Below are 22703 nucleotides of genomic sequence, written 5' to 3'. Positions count from 1 at the left end.
GGACTCCGTTAAATTAAATCTAAATAGCAGTTTAAATGTAGACAATTTACACTGCCTGGCCTGCATTGTATAACCTCTAGTGATTACAAAGGTCAACAAATAAAATAAAATTCACAATAAATACTGGATCGTTGAATATTTGGTGTTAAATCAAGTGCCTTGAATAGAGTTTTTTAAGATTCAAGCATATAAACAGTAGTGGACATAAGGTATTTAATCTTGTGCGAAACATTACCTATTGTCACTCATGTGCAACAGTCTTCTCTCTCACTGTGCAATAACACACGCCAATTACTGAGCAGTTTGTGTCATTTTTTACTTATTTATATAAGGTCAGTACATATCTGCAGTACAAGTGCAATAATCAAAGTCAAATACTGTGTAGTCTTTCCCTAGATATTACTGTGCAGATATTTTATATCTAAAGGAAACATATTTAAGGATATTTCCATTTTTCTTCTTGCTTTAACTCTTTATACTCTATATAAGCTACTGGAACCAGAATTCCCTGAAGGAGTCTCTCAGTCTACTCATTTAATTTCTACTTTATTTGAATATCATTTTTCAAACATAATTATCAACAAATGTTGACAATATCAATTAAAAAAATTACATTTTAGTAAATAATATTTATTAAATGCATAATGACTATCGAAAATTTATTTCGCTACTTAGAAGAGCAGAAGCCTAAAGATCCGAATCATTTTGGTCAAATGAAGCAAAATGACATGGATCCCGGAAATTAGTTGGAAGTCCCATCACCATCTCCTTTCCGTAGTAAATGTTCACATTCCCGCCATCATCAAGCGTTGCTGCGAAGCGTCGCGTTTACTGTCAACAAGAGACCCTCCGGAGTGCAGGTGAATGCCGGCTAAACTAACTTTCTGCTCCCGGAGGACCACCAACAAACGCCGTACTACATTATTTACGTCCAAGGTTCGGTCCTTCAACGTCTTCAGGTAAAGAAACGACAAGTTAAAGACGCCGTTACTCCGGTTCCATCACCAAATTACAATCAGGCAAATTAGCCTCTCAGCTAGCTGCTGCTAGCATGCCTGCTAACGTCGGCCTCCTCCATCCATTCAGCGTTTCGCTGTAAACTAGACGGAGTTACTCGCATCCTAAACGTTTAGTGGCTTGTATTCTTTCCCTCTTCCCCCTGTCCTGCCGATAATGTTTGTGTTGTCATTGGAAATCCGTCTCGTCAGAACGAAATGCAGCGGCACTGAGGGGTCTGTTAGCTAAATCAGTCGCAGGCTAAACAAATAACACCCCCAATTAAACCGTCATTAAACAAACAAAAAAACATAATAAAATAAATTATGTTCAGGGAAAAACGTGCTATTTTTTTGCGTTGGTTCCGTTTATTGCAGAGTTTGTTGTCAGTTGGTACAGACTTCAGGAAAATGAGTTATAAGGTTTATTTGCTACTGTAACTACAACTTCTAACAAAAGCTGCTTAATTTCCTTACTGTTACTCTTGTACATTTCTTGTTGATGTGTTTGTTTATTTTTTCCTATGTCGTGCAATGTTTCAAGGGTCTGTTAAAATCACGGATAGATGTTTTACTGTTTAACTATTTAACTATAACAAGTTAAAACATGACTCTTAAATGTATTTTTTTGTGGAAGAATCGTTAGAATCGACAGTGTACATCCCTGGATCCATCCATCTTCCTGTTTCTCTGTTTATCCACCCATTCATTCATATTATTCTATAATTTTCCACTCCTTAGAGCAGGGGTCTTCAACATTTTCCAAGCCAAGGATCCCCAACTGATTGAAAAATGGACCCCCTAAATATATATAAATAGTATGAAATTGTGTTATATCAAACTGGTCCTGTAGTCAGTCTATCTCTTATGGAGTAATGAAACAAAAGTAATTTCACACTGGGATTAATAAAGTATTTCTGATTCCGATTCCTGGTTGATGGGACAGGTGTTGTGAATGAAATGGTGCCCAGCTTTGAAAGAGCTCCTGTGTGTCACTGAATGTGTGCATTGATGACTGAAAGACATCTCCTGCCTCATTTATCTGTTTACTTTAGTGTGTTGAATTCATGTTGATGTGTCTTTAAGGACATTTTCAATTAGTGGAAAAAATTGCCGGGGGAAATAAAGAAAAAAAGTCTAATCAACCAAAACTTTCGCGACCCCCATGCAGTACCTCTGTGGACCCCCTAGTTGTCGCGGACCCACTGTTGAAGACCTCCACCTTAGAGGATAATTTATGCACTAAAAGGTCCAGAAGTGAAATCCAGATATTCCTAAATAGAAGCTCAGCTTTAGTTTACCTCATTGCAACTCCATGCTGATGATGGAGCTCCTCGTTGTGCCTTTAGAGCAGAGCATAACCAACCAACAGAAATGTCATTTCAGGAATCAAATGGCACCAGCAACAGGTTCTAACAGAGATTAACACATTTCTTTTCTATCTGTCTTTTTTTTTTTCATTAATCCAGTTTAGAAACTGACTTTCTCATGTTTTCATATATTACAAGTTTCCAATCGTCATAATAACTCCTCTTGTGACTGTTTTTTTGTTAGGATTAACCTTTCAAAAATTCACTCTGCTCTGCATGTACGAGCTGTATCTGGTCTGGTAACAGAAACTGTCCTGTCTCTCATTTTAGGATTTGTCCAACGTCATACCTCTAGGATAGTCTGCTATGGCAGCATTTGTGCCCAAACTCTCCAGTGGTGCCACCGTAAAGATCCGCCTGGATAGCATAGATCTGGGCCTCACCAAATGGAGAGAGGGGACATTTGAGATCCTGGAGAAGGACAACAGAGTTAACCTCTGCGTGAAATTCAATGGTTCCGGGGCCCCCAAAACCTTTCAGGTAAAATTTTACTGCATGGCTTGTATTAGTAAATAATCTGTAATAAAATTAAGACAGCTCAAAAGGTTTGGTTATGTGCTTATGAGTCAGTAATCAGAGCCTGTTCTCGTATGTAAAAGTGAGCAAAGATTTGTGACAAAATGTTTTTCTAGAGATTAGCACAATCTCTTAAACTAAGATAAATATTATGAATAAGTGAGTTCAGGATTCCATTATGCAAGGTTGTTATTTTCCTGGTGGATTTACATCTTTTTATCAGATCAGTAAAAAGTTTGACCATAGTTTTGTTTTTCTGTTTACTTATTTTAAGTGAGGTGATGCTGAGCGTTTAAACAGCAGCAGCCTGATAATCTGACTGAATCTGTTTGTTTTGCTGCCATCAGCTTAACCAGAACGTGAAGAAATTATCCCCGAGCTTGAACCGAATTATGCTGACCCTGAAGGACCACAGTGTCATCACCTTCGACAGAATGCCCCCACAGCTGGCTCAGAGGACAAAGGACTACCTGGAAAAGCTGAAACAGGGAAAAACTGGTAATGTGGGTTTAATTCTGTCTCACCACTAGATGGCAGCAAAGTGCTTCCATTTGGAGCATTTGTCACAGACGCCACAACTGTTGCTTTAGACAACATTAGTAGTTGATGAAGATGGACTTTTTATTATTGATTAGGGTAAAAAAAAAGGTTTTAATCATTCTGTTGATGAATAAGCAATATTTTTTTTGAACTAAGTGACCTGAATCCTATTTTTATTATTTGGCATAAATATCTACAACACACACCTGTAGATATATCACTCTAGGGTTTTGTTGTTTTCATGACTTTGAAAGCTTTTCTGTATGAGTAAATCGTTGGAGGACTTTACTGTTGTCTGGAAAAGTGTTTACTTCTACTAACATGCATTGATCTGCTGACACTCTCCTCTTTTTGTATGGCTGCAAAACCCCTTTAAGTGTATTACTAAAGGGCTAATAAGATTGAGTGCTTCTGTGATTAGTAAGAAAATTATTTCTGTTTTGTTAAATTGGGACTTTTATCACAAATGTAATCAATGTCCAACTCTGCATTTAAGCCAACTTTTATGTTTTATTTCTATTTCTGTTTGTGATCAAAGTTTTATGCAATCCTGGTGGATGTTAAAGTTATTGAGTTTGACAGCAGCGCTCTGATTGTTTCCCGCTAAAAATAACTGAAGGTGCAAAACTTCCTGTTGAAGGTACATGCAGATTCAGTGTCAGCCAGCAGGTGGCAGAGTTGTCTCATTTGACCAGACTAGCTGAAGGACATGGTCATTTTTCTTAGACTTGTTCTACTTTGTATTATAATTATCAGAGTAAAATAAGTAAGATTGTTTCTCACCTTTGGAATCCCAGATGCCTGTTCTGCCCCTCTGAAAAAATAGGAAGTGTTATACAGCAAACAACAATAATTATATTCTAATTATCATTTTAAACAGGCAGTTGTGAATGGAGCAACATTTTACTCCACCCCTACCTTTGCTCTTGTTTATGTAAAAAAAACATTTTTTTTTTTTTAGTGCTGATCAAGTCTGGGTCAAATAAAGTTACTGCTTAATGCAAAATCTAATTAAATTTCATAAATTAAAAACATAAGTTTTATAACAATTAACGAGCGGCTGGAAATGATTAGCTTTTCAACTCCAGGAAAAGTCTGAAAAACATCTCAGTACTCCGTTTATAAGGCGGACTGAGCAACTGTTTTTTAAATGCGGCTTCATACATTCAGCCACGGAGCTGAGTCTAGTTTCCTCGTCAATACGAGCTGCTCACACGGCTGTGCTTTTTCCCCCCTCAGTTTTGAAATCCTCCCACGGAAGTGCGAACTTCAGCGTGCTCAGTAACCGCTCCATGAAAAACGAGAACAGCTCGACTGGGGAAAGACAGGTGAGACACAATTTCATGAAGACGGTTTAACCCGATGACTGTCATAAAGAGAGACTGAACTTTTGACCCAAACATTCAGACGACACCGAGGAGGCCGAGCGCGGATGCCAGGGAGGATTCGACGCCACGGAAACCTCTGAGCAGCCCGAGCAGAGCGGCCTCCACGCCGACTCGCAGCGGACTGTCTGAAAACAGGTGGGGGTTTCACCAAATCTCCCAGAAAGTCTGTCTTACTGATTGTGGTCAGTCTGGTTTACCGTAGCCCTGTTTTGGTGTTATTGTTTGTTTCAGAGGTGAAAAGAGAAAGAGGCTGCTGAACTCTGAGAGTGACCTAACGGAGGACTACCCCAAGGAAAACGACTCCTCCAGGTGAACGCTTTACACCTTCAGCTCTAATTCAAAACCACAGAGACATTAAGTCAAACTAAGGGTAAGAAAATCTATAATCTGTTTTTTATAGCAACAACAAGGCCACTGCAGACCCATCCAGAAAGTTTCTGCTGAGCTGCAAAGACAAACTGAAGCAGGCAGAGGAGAACAGGAGCTCAGGTAAAACCTCGTGGCAGACAGCTGGAAGAGGCGCCACTTTGACTGTTGATAACTAATAATAATTGAACCTAATTGATCTCAAAATGGGAAATTTACTCTCTGCATTTATTCCATCCACTTGGGGAGCAGTGGGCTGCCATTGTGTGGCTCTGGGAGCAGTGTGGGGTTAAGGTTCTTGCTCAGAGCCCCAGAGTAGAGGCTGTGGGGATTGAACCGGTTACTTGCAACCTTCTCAAAGCACAAGTGCACTGCTCTAACCACTAGACCAACAGTTTGTGTGAAGTTGTGAGGACACTGGATGGTCATTAATGGAATAAAAGTTCCCACTGAGTTGGGATTCAACTGAGTTGGGAAAAACTGCATTCTCTTACTCTGCACCTTGGGGATGGAATAACCTCAAATTAGAAACTCTCGTGACCATTAATGAATTTAAAGCAACCATGAAGAATGTAGTGATGGAGATATGTGCTTGTTTTTCTTGAGATGCTCAATGTGTTTTAACACACTGCTCTGATTTTATTATGAAAAATGAAATTTGTTGTAAATATGTATGAACTTCCTGTGGTTTGGCTGCTACCTTGGCCAGGTCTCTCTTGAAAAAGAGATTCTGAATCTCAATGGCACTTCCTGGTTAAATAAAGGTTAAATAAAAAAAAAAAAAAAAGAGTTCAACACAGACGTGTTTCCAGTCAATTAACACGTCTAGTCACTTACTGCTAACTTATCTGCTTTGACCAGAACTTTTTTTTTTCCTTAAATCCAGACTGTTTAAACTAATAGCATTGTTAGTTTTTAATTAAATGTGTTTCTTTGAATCAATAATTTGTTTCTGAAAGGAAGTGAAACAAGGCATCATTAAAAATATGGCACAGGTACAATAAGTACAAAGAAGTAAAATCTGACAAAATTTGCTAATTAAAAAAATAATATTTTTGCTTGTCCATAAATATACATTTCACGTCTTGTTATCATAAGAGCATTTAAATCCTCAGCAGCTTCTTGTAAAGTTGGTGAATGGTTTTGTTGTTTTTAACTGTCTTTGGTGATGAATTCTGGGTCTATGAAGGTGGTAGGCCTCTGTGCCATCACCCCAATCGTTAGCTTCCTTTACAAATTCCATATTAGAAATCGCCTCCATAAACCGAATTGTATAGATCTGTTTTTAAAAGATTTAGCTTTTATTTATTTTTTTATAAATAGACAAATCTAGACAAATTTTTTATTTTTTAGTTCAAGTTTTTAGGTTTTCTAAGCTGAAGTGACCACAGCTTTCCTCCTTGGTCTGTAGCTCCACTGGGGTCCACTCCTCTCCAGCCAACATCGTTCTACGGTAGTCGATCTGCAGCTAAAGACTACAGCCAGAGCTCTTTCCTGGACAGGTGAGTTCCTCTATATGTGCTCCATATGTGCTCCTTAGCTGCTAGTGGCGACTGAAACTCATTTTCTGATCTTTTCAGAGCTTCCAGCGCTGCACAGACCACCAGCAGCAAGAGAAGCCTGGTGCTCCCCAACCACTCCACTCCCTTCAAGAAAGTCCGACCATCTCTGGATTACGGAGGCTGGAACAAGCAGAGACCCTCCAGCCTGGCCCAGCAACAGCCCCCTCTGCAGGGGTAAGAAATGGGGGCGTGTTTGTTCACAAAGTTTACTCATCTTACTAGTTACTCAACTTCTAATAATCCAAAAATGCAGGTTTTCCAACTTGGGCAACACTTGCTACATGAACGCCATCCTCCAGTCGCTCTTCAGCCTCCCCTCGTTCTCCAACGACATGCTGAAGCAGGGCATCCCATGGAAGAAGGTTCCCATCAACGCTCTGCTCAGGTGCCGCTTTAAATTCAGTCTGTATTGAAACACAGCTTTAGTTCCGCTGTCTGTGCAGCACTTTGATTCCCTCTGTGTCGCTTCCTGAATGCACGCAGGCGTTTCGCTCACCTCATGGTGAAGAAGGACGTGGCCTGTCCAGAGACCAAGAAGGACCTGTTGAGGAAAGTGAAGAACGCCATCTCCTCCACAGCCGAACGCTTCTCTGGAAACATGCAGAACGTAAGATTTTCCGGTTCGCTGTCGTTGAGTATTAGAGGTTAAAGCAAAGAAAAGAGTGGAGCCTGCAGTGTGCCGATATTTAATCTGATCATCCTCAGCAGTCGATCGACTGACCAGAAACTAAAACATCCGATATTCTTATAGCCACAGAGCTCACCATAGTCTGCTATGGTGAAGATTCAAAAGAAAAAGGGGGGAGACACTACAATTAGTTGGTTTGCTGGGAGCAGTGATGGTTATAAAGTCTAACAGCTGCTGAGAGGAAGGATCTGTAATAACGCTTCTGTTAGGGTTCGACTTTTTTTTTTTTTTATATATATAGATAGATATTACAGCATAATTTCTATCAAATAGAATATAACATTTTTGAATTTTCAATATAGATTAAAGATTATGGTTACAGCATTTGTCACTGACTGAAATTCCAACTTTTATGTTGTTTTTTTGTGTTTTGTGCTTTTACACCAAGTATTTCTAAAATATTATATTGGAAGAGTTTTATAAACTGGTACAGTCAACTGTTGTTGGGAATCTGAGGCTTTTATTTAGTTTATATCCATATGAAAATTATATCATTTTGAGCGAAGTTAATAAATTTAATATTTTTTAGGGAAATTGTCCTGTATTTAGAGTATTCCTGACTGCCTGTCCAGAAACTCTGACCCTTTAAACACTTTTATCTTCGATTTAAAGGAAACTTTGAAATATTTTGCAACATAAATGTGCAGACAGAACATGCCCACTAATGATCAATGAAGATCTTTGATTGGCTGAGAGGAGATGCTTTCATGATTTCTACTCTGGTTTAAGCACCAGTTTCTATGGTAACTGACCCTGTAAGAAGCTATCACTGATCATCTTAAACTGAACCTGAAATCGGCGGGTAAATCAGAGACGCTGCCCCATAGTTCACGCCCCTGGTCTCTGATATCATCCCGTCTGTCAATCAGGACGCTCACGAGTTCCTGAGCCAGTGTTTGGATCAGCTGAAGGACGACGTGGAGAAAATGAACAAATCCCTGACAAACGACACGTCCGCACCCTCGTCTTCCTCCGTGTCTGATAACGCTGCGGAGGCGACGGCCAAAGCGGAACCCGGCGACGAGGCCGACACCTCCCGCATCTACACCTGCCCCGTAGCCGTCAACATGGAGTTCGAGGTGCAGCACACCATCACCTGCAAATGGTGAGGCTCGGCTTCATTTGGGTCGTCATGGTGACGGTTGGTTTTTCAGGCTGTGATGCTTCTCCTCTGTGCTTCAGCTGCGGTGAGGTGGTGAACAAGCGCGAGCAGTTCAACGACCTTTCCATCGACTTGCCGCGCAGGAAGAAGACGCTTCCACTTCGCTCCATCCAGGATTCCCTGGACCTCTTCTTCAGGGTGGGTCCTCTTCATCAGTTAGCTAACCACCGCCAGAGACGTTAGCATCAGTATGAAGATACATTTTTCCCCCTTTTGTTTGCAGATAGAGGAAATCGAATACTCCTGTGAAAAGTGCAGCGGGAAATCAGCTACTGTGACGCATAAGTTCAGCAAACTGCCCAGGTACCTGCAAACAAACTTGCTATGTTCCCCACATGCTCAGAACCTGCAGAACCGCCCACCTCACTGTGATCTTCTCCTCTCAGGGTTCTCATCCTCCACCTGAAGAGGTACAGCTTCAACGCTCAGCTGTCACTGAACAGCAAGCTGGGCCAGCAGATTCTGATCCCCCGGTACCTCACCATGCTGTCCCACTGCACCGACAGCACGCGGCCCCCCGTCAGCCTGGGCTGGACCTCCCAGGCCTCCATGTGAGTCCAGTTTCACACTGTTCTAGTTCCGTTTTGATGTTTGTTTCATTTATTTTTTATTTTAGGTGGTTTGGTCATTCCGAGCATTTTAAAAATATGTTCTTTTCTTTTGGATCCTAAAGGTCTCGGACGCTTAAAACATCACAATCAGTCAACTCCTCCACGACTCCTCTGAGGTGAGTTTAAATAGGGCTCGGAACAAAAGGCAAGATCCAGATGTGCAAATTAGAACAAACAGATGTTCTGTTGTAATTAATGCCCAGAAAACCAAACTGTTTTATCAAACCAATAAAAATTGAACAGAACATCTAAGTATCTTTACCTGATATGCTCAGTGTGTTTCCGTTCCTCCACATAAAGCTTTTCAGCTGCAGGAATCATTAAAGGCCCTAAAGTATCCAGGACAAAAATGACTCTGCTGATGTTGGACTTTATCAAGATGAGTCGGGTCAAAGCATGGTTGCAGACTGTAGAACCTTACATTGGACCAGCCTTGGTTCTGTGTCTTTCCCTTTGGACTCTAGGAAGTCTATTCCTAAATAAAAAACAACTTATGCTTTGATTAGAAGAGAGGACTTTGGACCAGTGTGGAACAGTCTTTCTTTCTTCCTTCTTCTTATTGGGATGGTTCTGATTCAGTTCTGCAGTGTGGCGGCCCATGCTGTGGATCAATCTGTGTGTTTTGACTTTTGAAGCTTCATCCAGATCTCAAACAGCCTTTCATTTATGATACTTCTAAGGCTGCAGATTTCAGTGCTGCTTTTCCACATTCTGCTTTCAGTTCTTCCCTCAACTCAACTTTCCACTAAATGCTAGCGTGTTGCTGTGGCCTGTTGTTGCTAGCTGTTCTGTCAGTCACGGTCTGCTGTCCAGTCACACCAGTGATTGTATAATTTAACATTTTAGTGTTAAAACCTTTTTTCTGGTTTGATTTTTCAAATTTTCTTGGAAGCAGTTTGTTTTGTTATTAATAGCTGATTTAGCTGGATGCAAAAAGCAAATATGATCCTCTAACTGTCATGAATATGAGGTCTGTTCTTTAAATTCGATTTGTAAAATAATTTAACTCATTGATGAAATGAAGGTGAAAGAATCTGAAGCTTTCTTTTCAAAGGGAACAGAGCAGTTTCTGCTCCTTCTGAAGTGATCAGAACCGTTTTCCTTTTTTTTTTTTGCAGAAGGACAGGGGGAAAACCAACAAACTCCAGCTGCAGCTTGATTCTGCTGGATTCGGACTGCGAAGACGAGCCCACCAGGAAGGTGAACACCAGCCGCAAGCGGCGCCTCAGCACCTGCCTGCCTGAAGACGAAGAACGTCTAGAGGAGGTAAGAGCCTTCTGATGCACCTTTACATTTCCTCGCCTGCCTTCCTTGTCTGCTCCGATTCGTCACATTTGATGCGTTTTCAGAAGGCGGCAGCGTTGGATGCGGAAGATTTCAGCGGCATAAACGACGAAGAAATGTTAGCCGCCGTTCTGGAGATGAGTCGAAGAGAAGCCGAGCTGCCTGGAGCGGCGCCGCTGGAGGACGAGCCCACCAGCAGCCCGGACACCGGGTTCGGAGACTCGGATGTTCATGAAGTGGCTTATCATGCTGATATGCTGGAAACAGACAACAAACCACCTTCAGGTACCGGCAACCGTTTAAAACCAGAACGTACAGAGTCAAACATCTGATAACTCAGCTCAAGCGTTTGGGTTTGTTTCTCTATGTTCTGGTTCTGTTTAGATGTGCTGGAATCTCTGGATTTGACGATGGATGAGAACAAGGAGAACCAAACTCCGGAGAGCGTGCAGCAGCAGGGAGAGTTGGACTGGGTCCAGCAGTACAACCTGGACCAGGAGAGGGAGGAACAGGAGCTGCAGCAGGCCCTGGCCCAGAGCCTGCAGGAACATGTAGGACCAGAACCTGTGCGGCAGCCGTTCGGATCCATTGACCATCTCTAATCAGAGCTGTTCTCGCCTCATACAGGAAGCGCAGGAGATGAGAGAAGATGACGATCTGAAAAGAGCCACTGAGCTCAGCCTCCAGGGTAGGTAACAGACCTGATCCGGTCCGTCTGAGCCGTTTGCTGTCGGATCAGCCGGACTGGAATCCTCTTTGTCCTCAACAGAGTTCAACAACTCGCTGCCGGAGCTGCTGTGCTCGGATGACGACTCCGGGAACGAGGACGTCCTCGACATGGAGTACACAGAAGCCGAGGCGGAGACCCTGAAAAGGAACGCAGAGGTACGAGGCTCGCTGGTGTCACTAAGAACGTGTCGAATGACTCATCGGATACGAGATGACGAGCATCTCCTCTCTGATCCACAGAACGGAGACTTGGCCAACTCCTACAGACTCATCAGTGCGGTCAGTCACATCGGGAGCAGCTCTTCCTCTGGTGAGCTCCTGCTTCCAAACAGCCTAGATTTCCCCCCCAGTTCATCTCCTTTTTGATCCAGAGTTTTAACCAGAGCCAAATATCGACCCGTCTTTACGATCTCCTCCCAGGACATTACATCAGCGACGTGTTCGACATGAAGAAGCAGTCATGGCTGACCTACAACGACCTGGACGTGTCGCGCACGCAGGAAGCTGCCGTCCAGAGAGACCGCGACCGCAGCGGATACATCTTCTTCTACATGCACAGGTGGGTCCGGCTAACCTGCATGTTGGCTGTGATTAGGTGTTGATGTGTTTTCAAAATGATTTGGTGCCTAGAAAATGTCAGATAATATTTTGTAGTGATGCGTCGGTGCATGCGTGGAAGCCATGGAGCAAAACACCGTATCGGTGCGGGTGTTGTTTCCAAAAAGTCATGTGACCGATACAGGAGTTGTTTTTAACTGACTGACTCACTAATATGTGTTTAAAAACGTATCTGTCAACATGACGCATCTGCTAAAAAAAAAAAGTAATCTTTTGAGGTTTATCATTAAAATTATCAAGAACTTTTTTGCCTTAAAGGAATAGGAACGTTACAGTCATTGCTTTAATTTTCTCGTTGTGTCATAGTTTTCCTTTGTTTGTACAAAACAAATCTATTTGTCACTCACTTATCTGAATTAAAGTTCATTTCAAATTGACTTTTGCTTTTACTATTTTTACTGTACTTATTGTTTTAAAAATATGATTTAAAATCCTAGTCCACAAGCATCCTCATTCACATTTTCACTTTCTAATATATGTTTACATTATTTATTGGCTGCATCTAAAAATATCAAAGATATTTTGAATTTAAACATAGATATGAAATAATACAACAAATAACTTAATTGATATTGTACTGTCAAGTAGAAAACGAAGTGGAGTGGTTTTGAGAATATAAATATAAAATATATAACCGCAGATGTCTGGGGGGCAGTGATTCACCTACATGTTATGATTGCTGGTGTACCTTTAAATAATAAATAATGAACAGTTTAGTTTGTGCCTTCAAGTTGTTGCCCAAAGGAAGATGTTACTTAGATATAACCTAACAGAATATCTTCAGAACAGCTCCAAATGACACAAAACTCATATGGGTGAGTAAACATGATCTAATAACGTAAAATCAAGGTGCCAGTGTAAAAAAAAATAAAAAAATAAACGGTGTTCCCCTTTAAAGGTCCAGCAGGTGTCAGTATTCTGTGAGACGGTATCTATACAGTTTGGCAATGTTTCGCTTCAAGATGCCTCATTTACCCATCACTAATATTTTGGTTCATTGGAATAAACTTAAATTTTACTTTGTATATTTTAATGCACCCTTTGGTAGATTTAGAACCGTAAACAAACAACAACCTTTTTGAAGGTGTGTCTGACATCCCGATACCTCCATCTAAAGTCCGAACAAGATTACTTGGAATAGAAAATGTGCGTAGAATTTCCTATATGATGCAGTATAAAGGGACGTACAGGAAACAAAATGTTGGTTGAAAGCTGCCTGCAGCAGCTGTGCTGTATCACATTCGGATTTGTTTCAGAACTAGCAAAGTTAACTGATAAATAAAATTAGGAGATACATTCATTTGCCCATTTTTCACAAAAATGGATGGTATTCCAGCTAAAGTCAGCACAGCGTCTTTATTTTCCTTTATCCTGCCGTCGCTGGTTGACGTCATACACATCACTGCATTTCAAGATGCGTTTCTAATCTTTTGACAAATCATCTTTGCTGGCAAGATTAGGAAAAAACTCAGAGTTCCTAAAAACGGAGCTCCTGTTCCCCCACCTGTCAGCTGATTGTCTCTGTGTGTGAACCGCACCTAAAGTCGCAGTGCTGCTTTTAAAACGCATGCTTTGCACCACATAGGAATAACATGGAAATCATTTGCTTCATTTCTGTTAACTGTGAACGCAGAGAGTTCTGAGCTGATTAGTTTCAGAAGCATAAAAGAGCTACTCCAAAAAATTTTTAAAAAACAATCCAGTGGACTTTGTTTTCACGTTTGAAGATGTTTCGCTTCCTATCCTGGAAGCTTTTCAATTCAAAATGTCAGGAATAGAGTTTGAAGCTTTATATAATAGCCCATCAACTTGTTTTGGCTTTAAAAACATGCAAATTCTACCAGCAAGGTTACATTTGCAAAAGAGCTATGAATTTATCTATGAAAAATGAATGGGATTCACAAACAAGACCCTCTGAAAATGATTGCATGTTCCTAAAGGACCACCTTTAGCCAGTGAGGCCATCTGACGGCTCTGATCTGTCTTAACTCGATCACTAAACTGTTTCTAGCTTCTGATGATGGGAAACTGTTTCTGTTCCAGGGATGTTTTCGAGCAGCTGTCTGAGATGGAACGATTGGGATCCAGCAGCGCCGCTGAAGCAGGAAGGAATGTCCTGCAGCCTCTCTGAGACGTCCCCGTAGACCAAGCTGTCCTGCGGGCGTCCTCCACACTGTCCCAATAAATGAGCTCGAGTCCTTACAGGCAGTAAACTGTAAGGCTCAAACCTTCAGCGCATCAAACGGCGCCTCCTTCTTATAGATGCCTTTTTTTTCCTCCTGTCGCCCTCAACCATCAGACGCAGCTGCTAAGCTGCAGATTCTTTATTTCCCATAAAATAATAAATATGAATTCTATGTTGGAGTCAAAGCTGTGGCAGAGCTAGAGGGTGGGTGTGTTTAGCGGGTTACATTTGGTGCAATACGTCGGTTCTGATCAGTTGTTTCGTGCTGCTTCGCCTGTTCGGTTGTTTTCTTTTCAAATCAGATGTCTGTTGGTTTCTGAGGTTCTGCCATATTTTGGCTTGGATTTCTTTTTTCTTTTTTTTTGAACTTGTGCCTCCAGAGAAAACTTTTATAAACATGTGCACGAGCTTTACTTTGAAAGGTGCACAACTTTGGTTTTGGATGTTTGTCGGACCTTCTGTCATGTTCGTATGTATAAAGCCAACAGATTTTTAATGGTGTTTGCAGCATAGAGGTGGATCCGCCCCCCAATAGTTAATGTTCCTGTTCCTTCAGTATTTATCAGCTCAGTTCTCCGTTTGCTTGGAAAATAATCCCAAAACAAATCTAGTTTAGTTTTTATTCCACAGCTAGATTAAACATGTCATATTTCTCCCTCATAAGATGATTTCCTTTAAATATTTATATCAATTTGGTGGATATGAGTGGCCTGAGAGGTGGATCGATGAGCTGATGGTGTTTCTCTCCCCTGCCATGTGTCCTGAGTGCTGTGTGAATAGGCTGGTATGTATTTATGCAGTGAGAGTGGGAAGCTTTTTCTACCCTTCATACACGACTGATTCTTCCTAAAAGCAGATTTTAATAAAGCTATAGTCAAACTACAGACTGGATTGTTTATTTTAACGATTGATGTTTCATTGTGTCGCTGAAGACGTCCTTCCAGCTGTCAAGAGTCTCTATTAAAATCCTAAACAGCAGCAGTGGATTGAATTAGTGCAAAACAATTGGTGCAGTGTTGATCTTTTGGCCCTCGCAGGCTGCCGTCATGTGTCCGGGCCGCATCTCTTCATGAGCGGCTCCGTGTGTCGGCCGGTGAGTCTGCTGAACTCGCTGAGGATGTATTGTTCCCTCTGCAGCATCTGAAACACCAGCAGAAATATTTATTATAAACGTGTTTCTAGAATTTTCTGTCTGGACCAAAAAAAACCCCCAAAACATTCAGATTAATTTCTAATTTATTTAAAATGCAACCACTTCATACACTGGAAAAAAATCAAGATCTAGAGAAGTCATTTTTTTTCTTAAAAGTGCATTTGTTCTTAAATTGAAGAGATAAGATACACTTTTCCAATAAAAACAAGATCATTTAGATTTAAAATAAAACACAAATTCATTGTCTTATTTTAAGGGCATATTATCAAATTATGTTAAGAGTAAAAATACTGATTCCATTAGCAAACTCTCTCATTTACCTATTCAAATCAAGGTAAATGCACTTAAGAAATTTTTACTTATTTCTAGACTGATTTTCCAGAGTAAACTGATTCTTAAATGGAAGTTTATATCAAAACCAGCATTAAAAGCATTTCCAGAAAACAAATCCAAAGATTCAGTTTGATTAATTTATTTTCTCTTAATCCAGTCCAGCAGCCTTATGCAGCCAAAGCTTTGGAGTATCTTAAAATTTCATAAACCTCCCCTGGAACAAATCTTTTTCTAAAGGCAGCATTTGTTCAATCTTCTGCTGGACCTTTTTTTTTTTTTTCACACCACGAGCCACCGTAGCAGATAAAAAGTTTTTTGGATGAAAAAGAATCTATTTGTCAAGACTGTAGAAATAAGTAGTTTGACTTTGAGTTTCCTGTGATGAGCATTCAGACGTCAAGCTTAAAGTATATAAACTTCAAAGGAAATTATAGTATATAAAGCTATGTTCTTTTATCGTTTAAGCTATATTATTAACCGGTTCTCTGAATGTTATCAAGTAGCTTGTAGGTAGAATTAGACAGTTTGTGTTCAGGATGTGTGGGGTCTGCGCAGGGGCATGGGCATAGGTTTGCATAGGGACCTGTTCCTACCAAAATTTTGGAATGACCTTCTTGTCCCTACCAATAATTCGATGTGAACAACATGATTATAATTTACTATACAGCATTGTTGCAGCAGTGGCTTCTTTTCCTCTTGCAGTTCCTCTGCCTGGTAGCTGCAGCTGCCTCGTCTTCCTGTATCTTTCACGTAGCAGCGCATAGAACTGTGCTGTGCTGTTTAACTCTCTGATTGCTTGTTTTCTAGTGTGTATGTGTGCACGCGTGCGTGCTTGGAGCATTAAATAAAAAAAAGTAAGTAAGTGGTAAGCTAACTGGTAAGTTTACATGCAAACCTTTTCAAGGGGGAAAGAAGTCCTAATTCCACAATCGTCAGAGCCAGTGATGCTTTAAACATTGATAAACAGCATCTAGTGTGTTTAGTGCTTATAAGATTTATATTAATGTAGCAAGAAATGCTGCTGTTCTCTTTAAACAACAGTGTCCTGATGCTCACATTAAGCATAAAACAAAAAAAAGAGCATGCATATTTTTGCATTGGACCAATGACATTAGACCAATGAATATGAAGACCAATAGTGTCCCTACCAAAGTTGAAATTAAACCTACGCCCTTGCGTAGGGGTAACATTTCTGAAAGGAAATGATCCCATAAGGTCGGTGCTTCCATCAGGTGATCATAGCGATATTTATTCATCAGTACGTTAAACAGTAGAGGAAGACATTTTAAACTCAGTTCCTTTCTTACTTTGAGGATCCCTGATTTTAAAAGATTTCTTCTCAACCTGAAGATCTGTGACTCATCTTCAACACTACAGCCTTTTAAACTCGTGCTTCCAAAACCATTTAATAACAATCAGTCCAAATGTTCCTGTTTGTCAGCCATCGGCAATCCTTTAAAATTTGGGAGAACAGAAGTTTATCAGTTGGTTCAAATCTATTCTCACATTCACTTCTATTAATAGAAAAGAATAGAAAATCTATTTATTGTCCCACAGTGGGGAAATCCTGGCGTTTACAGCAGCAAAAAGATTATAGAAAAAAAAACTGTCAAATAAATATGGACCTTAGAAAAATGTATAAGAATAACATAATAATGAAGAGTTAAAAGATAATAAAATAATGCACTGTAAAGTGTTTTAATATAAAAACTGCATCTGGAGAATAAATAACCAATATACAGCTATGGACATTTTTACAGTAATTGAAAAAGGTCTCAGCTGACCGTGCTATTTTGGAAAGTGAAAAAAAAAAAATAGACCTTCCCTCAACTATTCACATGTTATACCAGTTATTATTTAAAAAACAAAACAAATTAACATATGTTGATTTTCTTATTCACAGTAATGAGGTGGTCACTGAAACTTTGATGACCTTTCTCTGTAAAACTTGCTTTACCAATAAAATAAAAAAAAGTTCTCCACCTTCTGAAACTTAAACTAATGATTAGAATAACTGCTAAAAATCCAGCAAAAGAAGGACTGATAAAGAACACAAGTGAAACCTGAGAGCAGCAATCTAAACATGGATACAAACCTCGGTCCATTCCTCTTCTGTCTCATGCCTGTAGCCCAGCAGGTGACAGATGCCGTGAGTCGTGACGGCCTGCAGGAAGAGACGACATTTAATGCAAACCAATCAGGTGACTAAAAATGTAAACGAGCTGTGATCTTTTTTATTAGAAAAATTCTATTTAAAAGAATGGGTTCAACAATATACAGTGAGCAAAAAAGATAATTAAACATTGTCATTCGTTTACAGAAAAACCAAAGAAAAAAAACACAAAAACTCATCACAAACTGATTTCAACATAAATACTTTCCCTCTTAATAATATACACTGGAAAAATAAATGTTTATGCAATCCGATCAATCAAATTGTCCAGTCTTGAAAATATTTGCCTTTACTGAGCAGTCCGAAAATGTCCTGTCAAAGTTGTTTGTCGATGCTTTTCTGTGTTTTACTGTGGTTCTCAAAAAGTCCTAACAGTTTCCAGCAGTCCAGTGACTTGTTTTCAAAAAGTTTATAGTTCCTGCAAATGTATACTGAGTGTCTGGCGAGAGAAAGGATTATATTGCTTAAGGTGTGCAGATGAAAAGAATGTCTTTTTTTCCCTTGTTCCAAAAAGTAGTTTCCATTCCCACTCTTTGTTTAATTTGCTGATACCTGGATCCAAACTTCTTCAACAGGGGGTCCATGGAGGTACTGCATGGGGGTCGCAAAAGTTTTGGTTGATTTAATTTTTATATATATATATATATATATATATATATATATATATATATATTCCACCCTGCAATTTTTTCCACTAATAGAAATGTCTTTAAATCCACATTAAAATGAATTCAACACACTGAAGTAAAAAGATAAATGGAGGCAGAAGATGTCTTTCTGTCATCAATGCACACATTCAGCGACACACAGGAGCTCTTTCAAGCTGGGCACCATTTCATTTACAACACCTGTCCCATCAACCAGGAATCAGAAATACTTTAATAATCCCAGGGAGAAATTACTTTACTCAATCTGTAAAACAGTGACTATAGGACTAGTTTGATAGAACACAATTTCATACAATATATATAATTAGGGGGTCCTCGCTCCTTCCTAACATCAGTTTGGGGGTTTAAGAGGTTGAAAATGGCGGTCGGCTGTCGTGCAGAACATGATCTGACAAACTTTTATTCAGGTTCTGAACTTTACAGACGTAAAAAGTTCATATGGACAGAGATGCTGCTTAAACCTCATCAGGAAGTGGTTCAGAGATATTTGGACTTATGACGAAACCCTCCAGGTCTGCACCCTAAATGAGAAACTGTTTGGTTCTTACAAAGCAGATGAAGAAACAGAACTCAAACTGAGACCAACTTCAGGATCTGAGAAGATGATCCAGGGTCTCCATCGATCATTAAAGTGGCTGGAGATGACGTGTAGTGAATAAGCTCTATATAAATAAACTGAATTGAATTAAGAAGTGTCGCCACCAGTTATAATAACTCTGGATAAATCAGGTTTCCAGATAAAAGTCTTTAACTAGTTAACCTATTAGCAAAGAAATGAAAATGTCTAAAAAAAGAGAAGTAGTAACTCACAGTGAGAGCAGCATGAAGATCTACAGATTCCTCCTGGCACTGCTTCATCACGAACTCCACCCCCAGGAAGATGTCTCCAAGGTTCAGCTCATCTCTGTGAAGGGGGCAAGGCAGCTTTCCGGGTCGCAGGTCCTGGAAATACACAGACTGGTCTCTTTAAACTAGATGTATGACAAAAAAAACAAACAAAAAAAACGACTTTAGAAACATGTATGAAAACCTTAAACAAAGAGAACTCAGGATGTCAGAGTTCAGAGTAAATGTCCAAAACACTTTAGTTATTTTCCAGGTTTCCGTTTTTCTTCCAGTGTGTGGAAGTCAATGTCACCAGAAGCTTGTCAGCCATGTTTCCTACCACCCACTTGTCTCCTGTAGTGTGGGAATCACCATGGCAACTGGTGACTCTGCTCTTTATTTTATTATCCTTTTTAATCTACAGTTAATTCAAGGTGGATGTGCACCACTATGGATGAAAACTTGAGAGTTAAGAAAATAAACAAACTTAAAATAAAATTACCATTTAAAAAATGTTGTTTTGTTATTTAACAGAGACTGCAATTTATTTTATTGCGATATGGTTTAACTAGTTACATGGGCGGTTCTAGACAGGAGCCAGTGCCCCTGTATCAACAAACTAATTCTAAATTAATTTCTTATATGAGGTGACAGAAAGGATTCAGATCAAATGATCTTTTGTACCAATTTAATCTTTAACCATTAGTGTTTACAATTATATAGAACCTAAGGTGTATCATTATACGCTTCAGATGGAATCAGTTTTCACCTTATAGATCAGAGGTTCCCAAAGTGAGGGTCAGGAGCCCTTGGGTAGATCGCAAGATGATTTTTCCAATCATTGCGATGTGATCCCCGAGATATATGGAGGATCAAAATGCACCATGTAAAAAAATAAGTAATTTAATTACATTAAAAATAAATGTAATTGCTTCTTTCTATATGTATGAATGAATGTATGAACTGTAATTTTCACCGGATGAAACATTCTTTGAGCTCCTGCAAGGATCTGCAACCTTGGCTTTGGCCTTTCTTATAAAACTAGATGATAAGCTTTCACCCTGTTTTGTTTTTGTGCAAGTGTGTGTTTCTCTTTTGTTCTGTGCCCCTATGTAAAAAAAATTAACCCCCCAGTAAAGTTTGATTTAGACCGGCACTGTTATATTTTTTTATTTGGCGGAAACAGGCTTCCATAGATAACATTTGACTTTTCTTGCTGTGGAAAAGACTGACCAGAGGGCACGAAAACTTTCTTTTAACTCAAAGGAGGGGCAATGAGTTAATAAAATTTCCTCCTACCTTCTTTCATTCATCATGGTTTCTTCCAATGACTTCACATTAATTCAGAAAATCAAGCCTACGAAATGCTGCTTTAGAGTAAATTCCAGATAAAAAGCAGGATGTTGGTTTTTCGGACAGTAGCTGCACCTGCATCTACGGAAGAAGACTAGGGCCACTGAAAAAATATTAAAAAAGTTAACTGATTTTTAGATTTTATTTCAGTATATGAAATTCTCAGAATTCTGACTTTAATTTCAGAATTTTGGATCTTAATGTAGATGGGCACAATTAAAGAACATTTGGGAGCACTTAGCTTAACTGACAAAGATGTGAGTTGTTTGGGAGGGCCGGTAACACATTGGTGGAAAATGACAGAACTGGGTGACTTTTTATGTGCCTGAGGGGTCCCCGGTGATACTATTTCATTAATGGAAGACCAGGAGGTGATTAAAACGAGAGCTACGGCTTGATGCTAACATGTTTGTTAAATGTCAGAATTCACTCAGAATTGTGAAATTAAAGTCAGAATTCTGAGAAAAGAAAAGTCAGAATTCTAAGAAAAGAAAAGTCAGAATTCTGAGAAAAGAAAAGTCAGAATTCTGAGAAAAGAAAAGTCAGAATTCTGAGAAAAAAAGTCAGAATTCTGAGATTAACGTCAGAATTCTGAGATTAAAGTCAAAATTCTAAGATTAAAGTCAAAATTCTAAGATTAAAGTCTGAATTCTGGGAAAAAAGTCAAAACTCTTAGAAAAAAGTCTGAATTCTGAGAAAAAAGTCTGAATTCTGAGAAAAAAAGTCAGAATTCTGACTTTAATCTCTGAAATAAAATGTATTTAAATAAAAATAAAATTAAATCTTTTTTTTTTTTTGGCCCTAATCCTCTTCCGTATGCAGCCGAATTCATACTGAAGTGAATTAATTATTTGAACATATTCAGACTATGTTTACCTCATAGAATGGGAAGGACAGGACATCCGTTGGCGCGTTCTTCTTTCGGTAAATGCTGTTTATCTGTTGGATCCTGCGGTTATCCACGCAGATGATCCCCAGGTCGAACTTGTGGATGCCCAGGATGTGTCTCAGGGTGTCCACGTCCCTGCGCAGCCTGGCGCGCCGCAGAGGAACCACCCTCTGGAGGTTCCGGAGAACTACTCCCATTTTAAACCGAGAAGGAAACGAACCGGTGTGGAAATGGAGCCTGAAGGCATGAATGAACTCAAAGCTTTAGCCTCTGATGGGGACTGATACTCAGCCTCTGGAGGACAGCCTCGTTTAGCTTCACTCAGGACACATTTTAAGGTGACACCATCAAACCGGAGCTGAAGCTGGTTTCTGATTCACAACTTCCGATTCACCGTTTGATTAAAGGGCCAGATCACTATTGGGCTGAATTAAATGTTCTTTAGGTTCGCATCTATAATATTTAATTTGATAAAGCCCGAGCTTTATCAAATTGAAAAGGCAACATTTTTAGGGATCATTATAGACAACAAACTTAGTTGGAATTCTCACATAGAATATATTAGAAATAAAATTGCAAAAACTATTTAAAATAAAAGATTTAATAAATATTAAAGGCCTGCATATTATATATTCCTCTTTGGTTATGCCTTATTTGTCTTATTGTTCAGAAGTTTTGGGAAATGCAAATAAAAAAAAGGCTTATTAATAAGGTGGGATACTGTGAACCAACTACTGGTAATAAACTCTTCATTCAAAGCAACACATTAAAATTCAAAGACATTGGTTATATAAAAATACTGGAAATAATGCATAAAGCAGTGAACAAAAGTCTTCCTTCTGGTATTCAGAAATTATTTAAGTTAAGAGAGAATAAATATAATTTGCGAGGTTTGTTTATGTGCAAAAGAGAAGAGCCAGATATACTAAATTTATTTCAGTTATTGGTGTAAAAATGTGGAATGAATTGAATGATGATTTAAAGTTATGTCCTTTCTTGGTGAATTTTACAAGGGCTTTAAAATGTAAAATGATAAAATCCTATGTTATGTAGATTTGAATATTTATATACGCAGTAAAGAACCTGGTAGGTTATAAAGGTTGTAAGTATAAAACAGGGTAGGCAAAAATAAGCTTTGCTTCAGCCTATTCCTTTTTTTTGGTAAATTGTTGGTTTTGTTTTGATATTGTTTAATGTTGGATTATTTGCTAAAAAATAAAGTGAAGTGAAGCTGGATACTCCTTGCCAACTTTCACCCTCTTAAAATAATTTTTTTTTTATTGTTCTATTGTCTT

The 22703-nt window shown here is 39.3% G+C and overlaps 2 protein-coding genes across 4 annotated transcripts; one reads left to right on the top strand and one right to left on the bottom strand.

Annotated features, from left to right (window-relative positions):
• Positions 1–774: 774 nt before the first annotated feature.
• usp37 (ubiquitin specific peptidase 37) lies at positions 775–14898 on the top strand. 2 transcript variants are annotated; one of them, XM_038271279.1, is made up of 24 exons: positions 775–959; positions 2636–2845; positions 3229–3379; positions 4661–4749; positions 4829–4944; positions 5041–5118; positions 5210–5298; positions 6587–6677; positions 6756–6911; positions 6991–7122; positions 7221–7344; positions 8295–8530; positions 8608–8725; positions 8811–8890; positions 8974–9138; positions 9261–9314; positions 10317–10464; positions 10551–10767; positions 10867–11033; positions 11110–11170; positions 11252–11367; positions 11452–11521; positions 11632–11770; positions 13873–14898. In XM_038271279.1, the coding sequence occupies exons 2-24, from the start codon at positions 2672–2674 to the stop codon at positions 13958–13960; spliced, it is 2859 nt and encodes a 952-aa protein (XP_038127207.1). In that variant the 5' UTR covers positions 775–959; positions 2636–2671; the 3' UTR covers positions 13961–14898. The 2 variants fall into 2 exon arrangements, with proteins under 2 accessions (XP_038127207.1, XP_038127206.1); XM_038271278.1 differs by having other exon boundaries at positions 10548–10767.
• On the bottom strand, positions 14621–21768 carry ybey (ybeY metalloendoribonuclease). Of its 2 annotated transcripts, none has more exons than XM_038271280.1 (4): positions 21396–21768; positions 19152–19298; positions 17596–17664; positions 14621–15154 (listed from the first exon to the last, which is right to left on the bottom strand). In XM_038271280.1, the coding sequence occupies exons 1-4, from the start codon at positions 21603–21605 to the stop codon at positions 15059–15061; spliced, it is 522 nt and encodes a 173-aa protein (XP_038127208.1). In that variant the 5' UTR covers positions 21606–21768; the 3' UTR covers positions 14621–15058. The 2 variants fall into 2 exon arrangements, with proteins under 2 accessions (XP_038127208.1, XP_038127209.1); XM_038271281.1 differs by having other exon boundaries at positions 19152–19283; positions 21396–21761.
• Between the last annotated feature and the right edge of the window lie 935 nt (positions 21769–22703).

The sequence above is a fragment of the Cyprinodon tularosa genome, unplaced genomic scaffold (assembly GCF_016077235.1).
Source record: "Cyprinodon tularosa strain WSP-4 unplaced genomic scaffold, ASM1607723v1 ctg798, whole genome shotgun sequence".
Lineage (NCBI taxonomy): Eukaryota > Metazoa > Chordata > Actinopteri > Cyprinodontiformes > Cyprinodontidae > Cyprinodon > Cyprinodon tularosa.
Note: the sequence above shows the minus strand (reverse complement) of the source record. Positions and strands in the feature narration are given on the sequence as shown.

Excerpts from the sequence above, each read along its gene's own strand:
- ybey (XM_038271280.1), bottom strand. The coding sequence starts at position 21,605 with ATGGGAGTAGTTCTCCGGAACCTCCAGAGGGTGGTTCCTCTGCGGCGC. Across the intron at positions 17,665-19,151 it reads ATCTTCATGCTGCTCTCACT|GCCGTCACGACTCACGGCAT; the intron begins GTGAGTTACTAC and ends CTCTTCCTGCAG. Across the intron at positions 15,155-17,595 it reads CAGAAGAGGAATGGACCGAG|ATGCTGCAGAGGGAACAATA; the intron begins GTTTGTATCCAT and ends CTGGTGTTTCAG.
- usp37 (XM_038271278.1), top strand. The coding sequence starts at position 2,672 with ATGGCAGCATTTGTGCCCAAACTCTCCAGTGGTGCCACCGTAAAGATC. Across the intron at positions 4,750-4,828 it reads GCTCGACTGGGGAAAGACAG|ACGACACCGAGGAGGCCGAG; the intron begins GTGAGACACAAT and ends CCAAACATTCAG. Across the intron at positions 8,891-8,973 it reads AAGTTCAGCAAACTGCCCAG|GGTTCTCATCCTCCACCTGA; the intron begins GTACCTGCAAAC and ends TTCTCCTCTCAG.